The 17,352-nt window shown below is 49.8% G+C and overlaps 7 protein-coding genes across 7 annotated transcripts; 4 read left to right on the forward strand and 3 right to left on the reverse strand.

The window, feature by feature from the left end:
- Positions 1-1,332: 1,332 nt before the first annotated feature.
- Positions 1,333-3,344, forward strand: N7487_008486 (uncharacterized protein; the record flags this gene model as incomplete). Its single annotated transcript, XM_056876216.1, has 4 exons — positions 1,333-1,397; positions 1,490-1,808; positions 1,864-2,449; positions 2,506-3,344. 4 exons carry the CDS (start codon positions 1,333-1,335, stop codon positions 3,342-3,344), a joined length of 1,809 nt encoding a protein of 602 aa, XP_056728404.1.
- Positions 3,345-3,939: 595 nt separating this feature from the next.
- N7487_008487 (phytanoyl-CoA dioxygenase family protein) lies at positions 3,940-5,187 on the forward strand (the record flags this gene model as incomplete). Its single annotated transcript, XM_056876217.1, has 1 exon — positions 3,940-5,187. The coding sequence occupies one exon, from the start codon at positions 3,940-3,942 to the stop codon at positions 5,185-5,187; it is 1,248 nt and encodes a 415-aa protein (XP_056728405.1).
- A 1,019-nt stretch (positions 5,188-6,206) lies between these two features.
- On the forward strand, positions 6,207-9,164 carry N7487_008488 (serine/threonine protein kinase; the record flags this gene model as incomplete). Its single annotated transcript, XM_056876218.1, has 1 exon — positions 6,207-9,164. One exon carries the CDS (start codon positions 6,207-6,209, stop codon positions 9,162-9,164), a length of 2,958 nt encoding a protein of 985 aa, XP_056728406.1.
- A 556-nt stretch (positions 9,165-9,720) lies between these two features.
- Positions 9,721-10,720, reverse strand: N7487_008489 (putative mitochondrial genome maintenance protein Mgm101; the record flags this gene model as incomplete). The annotated part of the gene is made up of 2 exons (XM_056876219.1): positions 9,721-9,994; positions 10,101-10,720. 2 exons carry the CDS (start codon positions 10,718-10,720, stop codon positions 9,721-9,723), a joined length of 894 nt encoding a protein of 297 aa, XP_056728407.1.
- Positions 10,721-10,902: 182 nt separating this feature from the next.
- Positions 10,903-11,390, reverse strand: N7487_008490 (uncharacterized protein; the record flags this gene model as incomplete). Its single annotated transcript, XM_056876220.1, has 4 exons — positions 10,903-10,971; positions 11,135-11,199; positions 11,249-11,280; positions 11,332-11,390. 4 exons carry the CDS (start codon positions 11,388-11,390, stop codon positions 10,903-10,905), a joined length of 225 nt encoding a protein of 74 aa, XP_056728408.1.
- A 110-nt stretch (positions 11,391-11,500) lies between these two features.
- N7487_008491 (biotin--[acetyl-CoA-carboxylase] ligase BPL1) lies at positions 11,501-13,806 on the forward strand (the record flags this gene model as incomplete). Its single annotated transcript, XM_056876221.1, has 5 exons — positions 11,501-11,567; positions 11,631-12,273; positions 12,338-12,904; positions 12,963-13,234; positions 13,298-13,806. The coding sequence occupies 5 exons, from the start codon at positions 11,501-11,503 to the stop codon at positions 13,804-13,806; spliced, it is 2,058 nt and encodes a 685-aa protein (XP_056728409.1).
- A 712-nt stretch (positions 13,807-14,518) lies between these two features.
- N7487_008492 (uncharacterized protein) lies at positions 14,519-15,862 on the reverse strand (the record flags this gene model as incomplete). Its single annotated transcript, XM_056876222.1, has 1 exon — positions 14,519-15,862. One exon carries the CDS (start codon positions 15,860-15,862, stop codon positions 14,519-14,521), a length of 1,344 nt encoding a protein of 447 aa, XP_056728410.1.
- Positions 15,863-17,352: the final 1,490 nt, after the last annotated feature.

Consider the following 17,352-nt stretch of genomic DNA (forward strand, 5'->3'; position numbering starts at 1 on the left):
AGGTTGTACATTACTATTATCGATAACTATTTGGATTTTTTTTAACTTGATACTCCTTTGCTTTATTACTTTATTACTTTAATTGACCATAGATTACTCCATTACTCCATTATGTACTCTGTATTGCCTGACGATCCAACACATCACATTATGAACGTCATCGCTGGACTTACCCTACATAGGTTAAGTAAGGGTAGATCTTTCGATGATGCGGTCGCTCTCGTATTCGGTCCATTCGCCCAAGTTGCCCGTTTATTAAAATCCCGGACTTCCGTCCACTGTCTTACTTCTTAGGCTCTTGGGATTCTTTCTTTTCTTTTCTTTTCTTTTTCTTTTTCGCTTTTTCTTTTTCACTTGCCTCCAACCCAGGCATGAGACATTTAACATGGTCATCCCCATGGTCTGATCTTACATCTTGATCTGACACCTTCAATAGACTTCTTCAGCTCTAGGATTATTGTTCCACGATCAACGCTCTCCCCCGCAGATACCTATTAAATCAATGCACCCCGTGGATTTTGACCCACAAAGGGAAAGAGACAAAACAAAAAAAAAAAAAAAAAGCAAAGAGGGGGTGAGCTCTCGAAATGGACCAAAAGACCCCCAAAGACCGAAAAAGACCCAAACCTTATTAAGTTCTTTGATGATGTCCAGTCTCCAGAAATCTGGAGAGGCGAACACCCGGGGAGACACTTGTTTTAAGTATAGTTGTGTTCATAGTTAAGTCCCCGCTTTATTGAAACTGATATATAAATCATAACTATAATATACTTAAACCTATACATTTCACTTGTTATGTCGTATAACTTCCAAGGTTAATGCTATCCATATTTTATATTATGTATATTATTATGTATGTATGTACGGAGTACTTATCCTAGTGGCAAGAGGGTAGGGCCTCGGCTCTCATCAGGCCCGGAGTGCATTTCTTACTCCGTATCACTGTGGGAAAAAAAAAGAGAGAGAGAAAAACAAAAAACAAACAAAAGAACGAAATACAAAAACAAGTGAATCATAGTAAAATAAAGTGAAATAAAGTCAGATAAGACAGCTCTAGATCACCTTAAGATCAGAAAAAGATAGAGAGGGTTAATAAAAAAGAGAGTAAAGGTATTAATAGAAACACATCTTTCTCTCTTCCTTCCCTCTCATTTTTAGCTTCGTCCCCCTCTCTGAGCGGCAAAACCCGCCCTTCACGTCAAGAGTCCAATTCTTCCTTCCCCATCCTTCTCCATATTTTTGTTTGGTCATCCTCAAACCCGCATCTCCTTTTTGGGACATGTCGTGAAAAGAGGACCTGCTTTGTCTTTATTAACTCCCGTGGGCAGCATCATGCCCGAGACTGTCATCCCGAGCCCGGCCTGGCAACACCGCTTTGACGGGAAGCCAATCTCATCGTAAGCCTCTCTATAGACCATTTTTGGTACCCATCGTGGTATCACTACTTTGGACCCTGTTTAAGTGTTCTCTAACCCGTATTCTTCCCCAGGATCCCCACCATCGCCGAACTCGATATCGAACGCAATGAGTTAGCCCACACTTGGAAACGCTTTATCAGCCTCCTCCTACCCCAGGATCAGGTCCAATGGGAGGAGCGGCCACAGACGGTACTTGACGTGCAGATCTTACTCGGCAACATCAAGACATTCTGGATGTCTCGTCCCCGACAACGGGTCTTTAGCGACTCCATGAACTTGTGCGATCGACTCCTTCCTACCGTCGACACTCACGCGACCCTCCTTTCTACCCTCCCGGACTCTATGGCTTATGCCCCCTTATTCTACGGAGTCCTCCAATCAGTGATCAAGGTGCGTGGATCACCTATACACAGGTCTCCCATGCATCGCTAACATAACGCATCAGGCATCGTCACATTACCCACGGGTAATGGAGGGCTTAGCTACTGCCCTGCTAAATATTCACGATGCTCTAGGTCTTCCTAGTGATCCTAGCTTAATCTCGAACGCAGTCCCACATATTACGAAAACCTACGCTCTAATATTTTTCTTTTTGACCGAATTCATGGACTGGTATGTTCGGAGGTCCACGTGCCAGTTGCTGAACATGCATAGCCAGGATGTGTACTCGGAATTTCATCATCTGGTCCTCTATATACAGCTGCAAGCACGGAACCTTCCATGGCAACATGCGGCCATGGATGTTGACGAGGAGATGGAAGACCCATATAGCTCTCGGGCACTTTGGGAGGAGTCTCGACTCAGCCAAGTTGGGCGTCGGGGGAAAGACCGTCGGATAGCGGCACAAAATACCATCACCCGTCGGCTCATTTGGGAGATTCAACAAGATGCAGAGGAGCGTACTCGGTATAGGGAGGGTCGGGATCGGTTGTTGGCAGAAACATTGAGTTCTGTGCGCGAACAACTGCAGCCGGTCAGTGAACAGAGCGGTGGCATTGTTTGCATAACTACGCCTCCAGCTCCAAATATAGGTAACAAAGTCATACACATTTTGCAGCTTGATCACCCGTCTAACGCAATTTGATAGACACATCTTCTTTTGAATGGTCGAGGGGATCCAAGCGTCGTCTTGGACGACTCGAAATCCAAAGTTCATCCAAGCACCTCCAGGACTTCTTCGATAGTGATGATCAGATTTGTGACTACGAACCCGATGTCAAGGTCGTCGCCGAGGGTAATATCGTTGCATCTCTACAGCAATGGGCTACCAGTTCACGATCGCAGGCCCTAGCCGTGGGCGGAACTCAGCCTACTGCCTCCCTCGACCCGGTGGCTCTAATTTCAGCCTGCTATGCCTCCTTTGCACGTCAAGCTCGATTGCCCGTCGTTTCTCATTTCTGCACCCTTCCTAGCCAGGAGGCCAAAGGGCTGAATCTACACGAGCAAGGCTTAATTGCCCTTACCTACAGTATAATCCGGCAATTAATCGACTGGCTGCCCCCTGTAGTCGACAGCGACGCTGTGCTGGATCTCAGCGCGGAGCGGTTTCGCCAACTAGATGGAACGCTCACCAGCTGGAAAGCCGCTCTATCGCTAGTAGATACCCTTTTACAATCCGCCCCACCACTGCTGGTCTTTATAATCGACGGTCTAGACGCCATCCACGATCCGTCTACTGACGGAGCGATCCGGGAACTGGTCCGTGTGCTGCTCACCCACACCCGACGCCAACCCCAAGGCGGTCTCAACGGACAGGGCCCTACTCTCCTCATGAAGGTCCTCTTCACCGTCACTGGAAGACCGAGTGCCCTGATCGAGACGATGTCTGAACACACACTCATCCTGGGCGAATCCAAAACCAACCAACCCACGCCGTCCGAACCGGTCCTCACATCGGATCTCGGAGCGGTCATGATGAATGCATGAATTGCTACGGGTGCCCAGTGCCCAGTCACGCACCGTTTACGAAATTCTTTTCCTGCTCCTGCTTTTGGCTAAAAAAGACGTTTTTTGAAATTCAAGCATAGATTTGCGTGGGTTGGGAATATTTGGATCTTATGAAACAGGCACAACACGGATGCCACTTATTTTATGCATGGGCTATTTTGGTCTTGCAAGGCAAGGCTTTTCCTATGCTCGGCGTTCTCCTGGCTTTTGGCGTCCGGGAGGACTAAATGGTTTATTTGGCTTCTTTTTTCTTTTGTGCTTCAGTGGTAGCGGTAGACCTGTACTATACTGCTTGATAGCTGTGATACCCATCTAGGTCTAGAACTCTTTTGCTATTATTTTTGAATTTTTGGGGGTCTTTTTTCGCAACCTCTTTTTCAACGGACACCATTTTCCGAGTCGCGACTTGATGTTTAGTATTCCCCGTATATCCGCTCTCAATGCGGGGAGCCGATGGACATTGGTTTCCGCCCGCAAAATATTTAAACGGTTCACCGAAGACATCAATTGGGATATACTTTGTATACATATACTTTCTGCACGAATTGGATTCCGAAGTACGATATACGCAATCATGAATGGCCACGGAGTTTCATCCCGACTCTACTCCCCCTCCACCCCCCAACTCTCCGAGTTCAAAGACATCTGCTCGCAAACCACCAACCCAGCAACCTACCCACTAGCCTGCGAAGTCCAATCCAATATTCCCATCTACGACCTCGCCGCCCTTGAATCCACAGGCCTAACATCAGACCTAATCAACCGCCTCCAAGATGAATGGCACCACATCCTCCACACAGGCCCAGGCGTCTACGTGCTACGATCAATGTACGCACCTACAAAATACGAAACTACCCTAAACACCACAAACACCGCGTTCAACGCGATTATCGCGCGCGAAGCCGCACAGTCAGAAAACAAGAAAGGAGACCACTTCGCCGTAGGCGGCACAAACGATCGCATCTGGAACTCCTTCTCAAAACACGCGCTCCAAGACCCTTCCTCCTTCATTGACTACTACTCAAACCCATGGCTAGCAGCAGTCGCAGAGTCCTGGCTGGGTCCAGCATATCGCGTAACAGCCCAAGTCAACGCTGTGCACCCGGGCGGCGCTGCGCAGGAAGCACACCGCGACTACCACCTCGGCTTCCAGGAAGAAGTAGCTTGCAAGCGGTACCCGGCTACGACGCAGCTGACGTCGCAGTTCCTGACTCTACAGGGGGCGGTCGCGCATACCGATATGCCTGTCGCTAGTGGACCAACGCGGTTCCTGCCTTATAGTCAGACGTACAAGCCTGGGTATCTGGCGTGGCGGAAGGCTGAGTTCCGTGCTTTCTTCCAGGAGAAATATGTTGCGCTACCGCTGAGTTTTGGAGACGGTTTGTTTTTCAATCCGGCGCTGTTCCATGCTGCGGGAGCGAATCAGATGGATCCTCAGAACGGGGGATTCCGACGTGTTGCAAACTTGCTACAGATTAGTAGTGCGTTTGGGAAACCTATGGAGACGGTTGATTCTGTGCCCCTTGTTGATGCCATTTGGGATTTACTAGTTGAGCGGTTCCGCGTCGCTGGGGGTGTTTTGGCAGGACAAGAACTTGATCCTGATACGCATTCGTTGCAGCAGAGGGAGATCAGGGCTTTTGTGCAGGCTGTGGCCGAGGGGTATCCTTTCCCTACGAATTTGGATCAGAGACCGCCGGCCCTGAGTGGTATGGCTCCGGAGAGTGAACAGGATATTGTTGTGCGGGGGTTGGAGGGTGGGTGGGATAGGAAGCAGGTTGTTGCTGCGCTAGAGAAGATGCATGTTGACTCGAGGGCGTGAATCGGGGTTGGGGTTGAGCCCTCCCTGCGCTCCATAAATAAATTAAATACAACACCCATTACGGGCTTCTGATGCATCTAGAATCAGCCTTTTGTTCCCCTTCCCCGTTGACTAACCGAATACTCCGTAGACTGTGTTTGATCTTAAGCCACCCGCTGATGTGAGCTGTTCATTGGACGATCAGACACATCGACGTGTGGGGGTCATAGTGGACCTGCATGTCGAAATTCGCGTTCTTAATCCTGTTCGAGGATAGGTCACGTACTTTGTAGATTGCAGGGGGGAGTACAGTATGTGTAAGGCGAAATGGAGAAGAGGGTCTCCAATACGGAGTAATCTAGAGTCGATCGGTAATATAAAGACACAGACTAAGAGGAAAAACAACGAATGATGTGGCTGGAAAGGATTCCACAGGGGGGAAGAAGGCGGTCTCACATTTTTGCTGTGTTCCCCCCCAACGGAGCTGAAACACGTCCATGTCCATGGGTTCGCGTTTTCTACTTGAATACTTTCCTTTCTTTCTTTTAGTTCTCTTACACTTGACACTCTCTTGGATTTAGTCATTCGTTTACTGTACATATGTACATTTACGGCTTTTGGTTGATCTCTCACTAAAGCACCCAATTCGCCGATCCACATCTCCACCTACTTCTTGACCATTGACATTAAACGATCGACTGCCAAAGTTCAGCGCGCATTGGTCCGGCAATATACCACCCATAACCTGGCAGCTGTCGCGAGAGGGGAAAAAAGAGCGGGAGTTTTTGGTTCACCCGGCGAGGGGGAGGCGAAACACAGCAGGGCTACCACCCGTTGGTGTGCTATAACAGGACTATTTTTTTCGCGTGTCTCCACCACACGAAAGCCGCCTCCGCAATTGAACCCATTGGTTTAGGGGTGGATCTGCATTGACACAATAAAGGCCCTGCCTGCCCTCCGAGCTCCTTGCGATGGGGCGTTCGAGTCTTAGTCTTTCCACCAGGCGACTGACAGCTCACCGATTCGAGCAACTACACGATATGCCGGGCCATGGCAATGGGATGTTGAATCCCAACGACGTGACCATTGATATCCCACTCACGGAGACGACTTCCCGTGGCCAAACGGGCGCCCGTAAATGGAATACCAATACCAGCCCCCAGGACGGGGCCTCGCAGACCACCGAGAAGGCACCTATCGTTGGCCACCATCGGGGTCCTGGCCGCAGGCGTCGCACGGATACTGATATAAATGAATTATCTGGAAAGCCTGCTGAGTCGCCCGAGGACGGTACTATCAACCGTATGGGACGTTTCTACCAAGCTGTCTTGAATTACTCTCTCATCACTCGTTACTTGATTTATGTTCTTCCCATTGCGATTTTGATCGCGATTCCGATCATTGTTGGCGCTACCGTCGCGACGAACGCGAAAATTGGTGGTGTTCATCTCTACTGGTTCTTTACTTGGATTGAGATTGTCTGGGTCAGCCTGTGGGCGGCCAAGATCTTCGCCCGTTACATTCCTTATTTCTTCCAGTTCTTGTGCGGTATCGTCAGCTCCGGCACCCGCAAGTATGCGCTTATTCTGCGCGCCCTCGAGACTCCCATTGCGCTTTTGATTTGGGCTATTATTTCCCTCGTGACCTTCCTGCCGGTTATGACCTTGAATCCTGGTAAGCAGGAGTCCGGCGACACGGGTGTCAAGGCGTGGGAGAAGACCATCAAGAATATTCTATTCGCGCTGCTCGTCTGCAGCATCATCTACTTGGCCGAGAAGGCCCTTGTGCAGCTCATCTCGATTAGTTACCACCGCAAGCAGTTCGATGCCAAGATCCAGACCTCCAAGCGCAATGTGCACTTGGTCTCTCTCCTCTTCGAGGCCTCGCGCAATATGTTCCCCGTCTACTGCCCTGAGTTCAAAGAGGAGGACTCGCTCATTTTCGACTCCATCCTGGCGCAAGCTGGCACCAATGGCGGCAAGCGGTCATCCGCTATGCCCCTCCGCATGCTTCGTCAAGTCGGCAAGAACGTCGGTCGTGTTGGCGACAAAGTCACCGCCGCTTTTGGACACGTCGCGTCGGAGCTTACTGGTAAGCAAGTGTTTAACCCGACTTCGACGCACACCATGGTTATCGAAGCCCTCGAGCGCAGGCGCCACGCTGCTGCCCTGGCCCGACGTATCTGGATGTCGTTTGTTGTCGAGGGCCGTGAGTCTTTGTACATGGATGATATCGTTGAAGTCCTAGGTGCCGAGCACGAGGCTGAGGCCGAGGAGTGCTTCATGGCTCTTGACAGGGACGGCAACGGTGATATCAGTCTTGACGAGATGGTCCTGACCATCACTGAGTTTGGACGCATGAGAAAGGCCCTGAACCACAGCATGCACGATGTCGACCAGGCTATTCGTGTTCTGGACAACCTGCTCATGTGTGTCGCTGGTCTGGTCGGTGTTCTTGTCTTCATTTCTTTTGTGACCACTGGATTCGGTACTGTCATTGCAGCTGGTGCCACCTCGCTGCTTTCCCTCAGTTTCGTCTTCTCCGTTACCGCTCAAGAAGTCCTTGGTTCCTGCATCTTCCTCTTCGTCAAGCATCCTTTCGATATCGGCGATCGTGTCGAGGTCAGCGACAAGCCTTTCATCGTCGAGCGTATCTCGCTTCTTTTCACTGTCTTCCGCAATGTCACCGACTCCCGCATCACGCAGGTGCCTAACAATATTCTAAACAGTCTCTGGGTTGATAACTTTACTCGCGCCAATGCTATGCACGAACAGCTTGTCATCCCCGTAGCCTTCGACACTAGCTTTGCCGAGGTTCAATTGCTGCGTCAGGAGATGGAGAACTTCGTCCGCGACAAGGAGAACAACCGTGACTTCCAGCCTGATATTGACATCGAGCTCGATGGCGTTGGTGATATGGACAAGCTCCAACTGCGCGTTGACATCCGTCACAAGTCTAACTGGTCTAACGAGACTATTCGTGCTGCCCGACGGTCTAAGTTCCTGTGTGCTTTGGTCCTAGCCGTCCGCAAGATCCAGGTTCGCGCTCCAGGTGTTGCCCTTCCCGACGAAGAGACCGCGGACGCCGCAGATGGTGATGACAAGGGTGATGATGCCGGCGCTGGTGCAGGTGCAGGTCGCCGCCAGTCTGCTCAGGGAGGTGGTGCCGACTCTTCTAAGCCCAACCCCGGTGCCGCCGCTGCCGCCGCGGGTATCCTCAACTACGAGAACACAGCCCAATCGACAGGATACGACCAAACCCGTTCAGGAACAATCACCCACCGTGGATCAACTCATACCAACGCTGAGCGCGAAGCCGCCATCGTCGAACTGCTCAACGCCCGCTCCCCAGCCGTCGACGCCGGCCGTGACAACTACGACAGCCACGAGAACGCCCTCCATCGCACTGCCACCAATGCCTCTAACCAAGGCAACCAGCTAAACGTGCACACCGGAAGCGAAGGCCTCAACCGCGGCCTGTCAACCGGCCACCGCAAGCTCGGCAGTCACGTCTCCTACAACGAGCACGATGCGCCCAGAAACGCTCCTCTTTCCCCAGTCCCCGCGGGCATGACCCCATCCTCAAGCCAAGTCCCCATCCTCGAGACCCCCAAGCCAGGCTCCCGTCACAGTGCCCGCTACGAGCCCCGTCCTCACTCGGGCCAGGACCAAACCCAGAGCACCGTCCAGATGGTGGGCTCACCAGACCCTAACCCCTTCGACGGCGGTTACTACTCCCACGATACGGGGTACAATCAAATTCCGGTTGGCGGTTACAGTGTTGAGAACACACCGGCACGCGAACGTCACGATTCAAATCCCGATATCTCTGGCGTGACCGCGTCCAGCAATTACCAACTCTCGGATCGATATGACCCCGTCTCCCCGCCGTCTATCTACTCCCCGCCACAGCCGTCGATCTCACAACAGGGTGCGGCTTACAATACTGCACCGCTGAGGAAGAAGGATAAGTCTCCATATGGGGAGCATGAGGCTTGATTGTTTTTTTTTTTTTTTTTTTTTTGTGCCACTGACCCTTTCTTGATTACCCGTTCTTGGCTACCTACTGTTTCTTTTTCTTTCTTCTTGGGTTGTTCATATTATGTGTATGATGTCGATAGATTCTCTTCTCTACGTTTTTGAGCCGCATAAAATTTACGCCCTTCGTGGTGTGCGGCATGAAGCTATGCTATTCCCGATTTTGGGGGGTTTAAAAATCAAATATACTTTCTTTACTTTCAAGACGATTGATTCTATTGCGGTGTTTACTATATGACTGTGGTATCTATATGACTCTCACTAACAATAGAGATAATAGGCATTCAAGCTAAGATCTACCTGATAAGTGAGATATGCCTCGTATTTCAGAAGAACTCTGCAACCATTAGTTAATACTTCCAGAGAAACCCATGATAGAAGCACTTCAATGAATACCGAGTAGAGAAACGGATAATATTCCCATAATCCAACACATATCAAATACAGATTTCTATAATACAAGTCTGACAGAGTCCAGGTAAAAGCCTAGCCATGCCATCCAACTCTCCTAACAACCCTATTTACCTCCAGTCTCCTTCCACGGGTATCCAACAGGATCGTCCTTCCGCGTCCAGATCTTAGTCTTCCTCTTATTAACCACATGCTCAACAAATACCTCGCGCGTGTACTTGGCCTTGTACTTGCGGATCCAGCGCGGGTCCCAAAGCTCACTCGCAATGCCTAGATCCTTGCAACAGCGCACAAGCGCGTTTGACCGACAGCCCTCTGTAGCGGTGGGGATTCCGTCTGGGGAGAAGTAGTCTTGTTCGCCGCGGGCGACGGAGACGAGGCTGCAAAGAGGAATGTGTTAGCTGAGTGTTTTCTTATCTTGTTCTGGTTCTATAGTATCCAAATATGCAAGATTGTAAAAGAAGACAGGGAAAATGCAAAGCTTACCGTCCATTACAGACAAGAGCATACTCCCTCGTCACCGTCTTCGGCGTAACGATACTCTCGCTGCGCGGCACGAGACCCCACCCACCAGGGCCGAAAGCGCGGTTGAGGATCCGTCGGTATTTGATCTCCGGTAGGTAGAGGATTCCATCGGGCTTGATCTCGACCTCGTCAGGCTCTGTCTCCGCGAGCAGGATATCGGCTGCTTCTTTGGAGAATGGCTCGGCAGACAGGCCATGGAAAGAGCGCGTCCAGTCGATTCTATCTTCGGTTGGGCGCTCGAGCTCGAGGGGTTTGTCTGATAAGCCGCTTTTGGAGATATTTTCGGTTGTTGCGCGGCTGGGGGTGGAGCCTGGGACGCGGGATGCGGGGACGCCTGTTGGGATAGGCGTTGAAGCTGAGGGGGTGGTCTTTGCGGTTGAGGATGAGGGTGATGGTGAAGGTGAGGGTTTGGCGGCAGGTTGGTTGCTCTGATTCTTGGTCGTGTAGCTGATAGCTCTTTTGGTCATCGGGCTGGAGAGCTGGCTGATTCTTGGATTGGGGGCTCTTGAGCGCGAAAGCTGTGTCGCATTTTGTAGGGTCTCAATTGCCCGCCAGGGCCGGATACGGAGAGGAGCAGACATCGTGGTTTGTATTGTTGATAGGGGAAGGACCAGGGAGGTCTTGCAACGAGGGGAATATATTCGATCACGTGATGTAAATCTGATAGCTTCGATCTGTCAATGTTGGGATAATCGGGTATGTATTGAGTGGGATTGATTGGAAGAGACTATTTGAACATGGTATTATGGATGAGTAGAGTACATTATGCGTCTTTGGTTTGTGTTCGCTGGTCGTTGCCCTGACGCTTCCAGCACTCGCGGAAAGCTTCCATCTGTGTTGATTAGAGTTAGTATGATCTGGGTAATTGGAGCTATGTGTTGTCTCCTCAATTCATTGGTCTTTGAAGAAGTGGAATGACGATCGCTGCAGAGCCGGCCTTCCAATGGCTCTAGGTGGAATGATATATGTTCGGTTTGGCGGATATTATAGCTCACCTCTTTTTTGCATTCGCGCCAGTCCTTCTTTGCATAGTAGCAGTCATTCATCTTATCCTGCTCAGCTGATATGTGTTAGTATGGCATTTGTTACTCGAATTTAGTATAACATACTATGGCAGCCTGTGCTGAAGATCCGCTTGTCCCTGCCATTGCAATTAGCACCACGCAGACAATGTAACCGAAAATGGTCTCACCAATCATCCGGCTCATCATCATCCGGAATAACAGCTGTCTTCTCCACGTTGTTCGACATGGCTGAGGTATGGTAATAAGAAACGTTGGGGAAAGGCGGTTGGCCTCGGCGGAAGATGGGGAACTAAGTAGTATCTTATCGCGCTGATTTCCCTTTGCAACGAAACAACAATGTCAACGCCAACGGGCAATAACGCCAATTTCAGCGGCAAAAGGCTCAATGTCCTAGTTTATTCCGGTTCGCTTCTCTTTACTCAGCCTGGCACCTTAGCCCTTTCCTAACCCGACGACTTCTCAACAGGAAATGGAACCACCGTTGACTCAATCCGTCACTGCCTTTACACCCTCCGCCGCCTGCTCGCCCACCACTATGCCGTTACACCTGTGACGGGCGATATGCTCCTTAAGGAGCCATGGATGACTACATGTGCTATGCTGGTTATGCCTGGCGGCGCAGATATGGGATACTGTCGCACACTCAATGGTGCGGGGAACCGGCGCATCACGCAGTTTGTCCGCAATGGTGGGCGATACCTCGGGCTGTGTGCTGGGGGCTACTACGGATCCAAGAGTTGTGAGTTCGAGGTTGGCGATAAGACAATGGAGGTCATTGGAGACCGCGAATTGGCTTTCTATCCGGGCATCTGTCGGGGCGGGGCATTCCCGGGTTTTGTTTACCATAGCGAGGCGGGGGCACGCGCTGCAGAGGTCGAAGTGGCCGGGGATGCTTTAACCACTGGTACTGGCACCGTACCAAGTACCTTCCGGTCGTACTACAATGGCGGTGGTGTCTTCGTTGATGCGGCGTCGCTCGCAGACAAAGGGGTGGAGGTTCTTGCGAGCTATACTGAAAAGTTGAATGTCGACGGAGGGGAGGGCGCGGCTGCTGTTGTATACTGCAAAGTCGGCGATGGAGCAGCAGTCTTGACCGGACCTCATCCTGAGTATGTTTTGAATTTCAATGATTCCAATTCGCAGGATTGATTGAGTAATTAACTTATGAACTAGATTTGCGGCTGCTAATCTGGACCCGAAGGCGGGCGGTGCTGAATATGCGGATATGGTGGCGGCTCTCGCTGCCGATGAAAAGGAGAGGACGGACTTCTTGAAGGCTTGTTTGTCCAAACTTGGACTCGAGGTCACGCAGGACACGACAACAGTGCCTTCACTGTCGTCCATGCACGTGTCCGGAATGGATGCTGACGGTCCTATGGATATCCTGTCGGGACTCGGAGCTGCATTCACCCAAGAAGGTCAGACCGAGTGTCTCAAGGACGAATACGATACGTTTTGCATTCAACGTCCTGGAACATGGAATCTTGGCGGACTAGAAGAAGCGCTTCCCGCGGCATCATCGGAGCCTACCGAGGGTATAGTTGATTACCAGGCAATCATCAAGCGGCTTGTGTTCCATGATGATATACCATCTTCCAAACTCACACCATACTTCAACCACCATGCATTCTATTCCCATCTCCGCCAATACCAATCCGAGTCTAAGGGAGAGGCCACAACATTTGGCTCCAATCTCTTATATGGAGAGGTAGTGACTAGCACGAACACAATTCTTGAAAAGTAAGTAGTGTTTTTTTGGTCGATAGGTCTGGTATTGACCGGCTCTAACGAGTATCAGGAACACGAAGCTGCTTCGTCAGCTGCCACAAGGATTTACGGCTACAGCTACAGCACAAATCGCCGGACGCGGACGCGGGTCTAATGTATGGGTCTCGCCAGCAGGTTCTCTAATCTTTTCAACTGTGGTGCGACACCCTATGGACAAGATTCAGTCGGCACCGGTCGTGTTCCTTCAGTATCTATCGGCTATGGCGGTAGTTCGGGGAATCAAGAACTACGCTAAAGGCTACGAGAAGATCCCCGTCAAACTAAAATGGCCCAACGATATTTGTAAGTCTCAGGTGGTTTGTTATATTAATAAGGGTGGTTTACTGATATGATCTTTCTCCACAGATGCACTGGATCCAGATGACCCGGAACAGAAACGGTACACCAAGATCTGCGGTATTCTTATCAACTCCCATTTCATGTCAAACGAGTATATCTCCGTCGTCGGTATCGGTGTCAATGCCACCAACGCCTCTCCGACAACCGCATTGACCACTCTCGCCGCACGCTACGCGTCACCGGGCGCTGCTACCGCTTCACCTGTCACGCTCGAGAGGCTTCTGGCTCGTATTCTGACTACCTTTGAAAGCTTGTATACCCGCTTCTTGCGCACAGGCTTCGACCGGGCCTTCGAGGCTATGTATTATGAAGACTGGCTACACATGCACCAGATTGTCACTCTAGAAGAGGAGGGCGGTGCTCGCGCTCGCATTCAGGGTATCACCTGTGATTGGGGTCTTTTGCTGGCCGAGGAGTTGGGATGGAATGATCGTCCAACCGGACGCGTGTGGCAATTACAGAGTGATAGTAACAGCTTCGACTTCTTCCGTGGGCTGGTGAAGCGGAAGGTATAGATCAACTAAAATAAATAAATAGGTATAGATAAATAGGTTCAAATATCCGTGACTATAAATAACTACTGTTTCATATTTGTGACTTTCCGCAACAACATCTTAGAGAATTAACTTGGGAGATACTCAAGTTCTCATTCTGATATTGATGTGTTCATTCAGGCACTGAGCTATCGTGATTGCAGATCAAGTGCTCCAGCAGCTATCATCTTCATCCTGACAGCAACCCATCGAGCTTGTGGCAGAGGACCCTCAACGGCTCTTACGAGGGCCATACACCCCTAAGAGATGGGGCAGATTCGACAGGAATTAGAGAGACAAAATTATTGTCATCGGCAAGCGGCAGTCATGGGCCATGAATTTTGGCAATGCTCTTAAGACGTGAGATATCAATGTCGCAGCATCAATATGCCTAGTTGCACCGCATACATAAAAGATATGGCCGCACAATTCTCCACAAGGTGCACAGTCTTCCGTCCGAATTGGTTACCTTGATAGACCCGATTCCATTCCTCCATCTGGGATCAGGAAAGGGGCCCGCTCATCAATCGTACCGTCCACGCCTTATATTGACCTTCAATATAAGCACATTTTCCCAAACTCCCCAGTCGGATTTGATATATATAGAGTGGAGCTCCGAATGTGTACGAAGACGATTATATATGTACACAAAAAGGATGCTCAAGGTGAGTATATAGGATACAGTGTCAAGGCGTCAAGGGATCGACTCGGCCCAGGAGACCCATCGTCGGATACACTCATCCACTCTCCTAAGCGATTCCTTCTCAGCTTCGACCTCAAACCATTCCCGATGCTCCTTCCCGCATTCGGGACACTGTCCCAAGTCTCGCACACGCAAATCTGCTAGCTCAAGGTGAATGAGTCGTTCCACGCGATGCACATGCGGGACTTTCCTTCCAGCTACTAAAGAGGCCGAAGGGGCCCTATTCCGGCTGTTTTTGGATGGCGCCACCCTAGCAGGGGAAGATGACGATGATGACGATGGTGTGTAAGGGTAATAACGAATCAAGGTCAAGTCGTACGAGCACTGTTTACTCCATTCAGCGAGTCGACGGTGCACATTGCTCGTGCGTCCGATCTTCAGCCTAAGCGTTCCGGGCGTAGTTGATGTTGGGTTTGAGGTGAGAGCATTGAGGTCCTGTGCTGCACGGATTGCCTCACTGACGCTGCGTGGCTGGGTGGGTGGGCGAAGGTGGTTGCTACTTTGTGGGGCGTGGGGTAGTAGGGAAGATGCTATGTCTCGCGTTGCTGTGGATTCAGCGCTCCGTTGTGTGGTAGCTGTTTGGGGTGTCACCCAGAACATATAGATATAGCCTTCCTCGTCGGCGTTGGAGATCGGTTTGGCCAGTTCTGTGATAAGAATGGAGGTTGTCTGCGGGGAAACTGTAGACGGGACCCACGACGACAAGGACTGTGAAGGTTTCCCTGTGTCTGACAAAGATGGCCGGGATGTTGGAGGAGTTGGTGACACTTGCGTATGCTGCGGCCTTCCGGCTGCGGCAGGCAGTTTTATCTTTTGATTTGGATTTGAAGAAGGTGAAACACCACTTGTAGGGGGTTTGGGCCGTTGAACTGAGGCCGGTCTGTCATCCTCGCCGCTATCTTCCACAATCTGGAAACAGCAGAAAGTGGTCTTTTTCTTCGGTCGGCGCTTTTCACTGGGCCTACTTTGATTTGTCCGCCGTTTGTGGGGAGGCTTTGGCTTTGGGGAGACCGGGTCGTCATTTATTTCGAGCACACCCAGTCGATCCATTAATGTATCGATGCTTGTCCTCGACTTGGTCGTGGTGAGGACAGTCGTATGTGGATTCGCTGACAAATCTTGATCTTTGTGCTGCCAGCAGTACAAAGATGCTGCATCTATAGCTTCTTTGCGAGGATCCTTCTTTCGGGGAGTAGAAGCAGGTGATGGATTTGGAGATGCCAAAGAGCGGCGGCAGGGCCGGCCTTGAGCGGTTATTCCTCTACATGTTGTCGCTGGGTTTCGAGAATCTGAGCGAGGAAGCAGAGATTCTGGCGTGTTTGAAATTTGAGGCATATATGAATGCAAACGCTGAAGACAAATAAATAGATTGGTGCGATGTGAACTTATTGAACAGGAAACTATTGGCAAAAAAAAAAGAGACTAGGCGGCATGGACTGCGGTGAGCTTCCAGGATGCAGCCTACTACATATTCTCCACTTGGAACTTGGGCCACGTCAGTGGGACGCTGGGCTGATGAAGGGAGATTATTTTGGTTTGGTTGTGTTTTGTTTTGACGATTTTGGTCAACCGCACAGCCATATTGAGGCGGTGTTATATGTGGCTGTGTTCATGCTCTTATTGGCTGTTCCACAACCACACCTGCTCAGGTGCCCACTTAGACTTCCGCGAAGCCCATGGCCTAAGGCCCAACGAGCAGTGGGCTATGGGCTATGATGGGCTATTATAGGCGATTACAGGCCCTTATCTAAAGCCCATCATAGCCCATCAAGGGGGTCTTAGTGTTTACAACCCGGCGTCTTATAATCGCTGTATTCTGGCATAGAGTCCAAATTTTTTTAAAGAAGACATAGAGTTGTAATAGCTATATAAGTATATATTTCTTTAAACAAAATCTAACTAGTGGAGGTCGAGGTATCGCAAAAAACAGGTAGATATCAATATTTTCATATCACGTATGTAACGTAGAGATATATATATATATATATCGGACTCGTACGGGAGTACATCTTGCTTTCTAGGTAAACAGTTGCGAAGGTCTATGCCCAATGGCCTCTTTGTTGAATGATATACTACAAAATAATATATTAAACAGCATGTAATAACGGGATTTCGAATCTTTCACAGAGGTATAGAAAACAAATTGTAAAATTGTCTAATTTCTCCATACATGGAAATGAAGCCATAATTATGCCTTTCCTTTCCTCTTGTATGGACTGGAGAATGATATATTTATTTCTATGAAATTTGTCTTTTGCGATGAGAATTTTAGGCAATGAGCGGTGTCATTTCTAAGCACTTGTTTTCTCCAAAACTGCGTAGTTTGAACAGGGATTAATGAAGGTGACGATCCATGGAGACGGTCCGACTTGCCCTACTCCGAACCATATCATAATTTCAGGATGCTCGATTCTGTATGGTAGAATGGGCAATAGAGGCGTAAAGACTGAATTAAAGCCGCTAGCTTTGATTCCGTAGGAGTCCTGAATTCTTAACCTGCAAGAACTGTCATACGAAACTCGACATGTTGCAAAAGAAAACAACGTATGCATAAAATCAATTAGGGTTTAGCGTTGAACTCCAATGCATGTTAATTATGACGAATTGACTTAGATTTTCAATGCTCTTACATTTACACCATTCTTACCCATGTTGTGCTTAGGATCTGACTGCACTCTCTGCAAGAGCTTTCGAAAATGTCACAGATGTTGACTTGATAATTGTAGCTATTGTATGGGCTATTTCCTCGCTCACCTTATCGCCAAATTGGATGAAATCTCTACAACAGCCTTCGTATGTGGGATTAGCCCACCGACTTTGAAAGT

This window comes from Penicillium crustosum (genome assembly GCF_028827405.1).
Source record: "Penicillium crustosum strain IBT 35664 chromosome Unknown utg000003l_segment0_segment0, whole genome shotgun sequence".
In the NCBI taxonomy this organism is placed as follows: Eukaryota; Fungi; Ascomycota; class Eurotiomycetes; order Eurotiales; family Aspergillaceae; genus Penicillium; species Penicillium crustosum.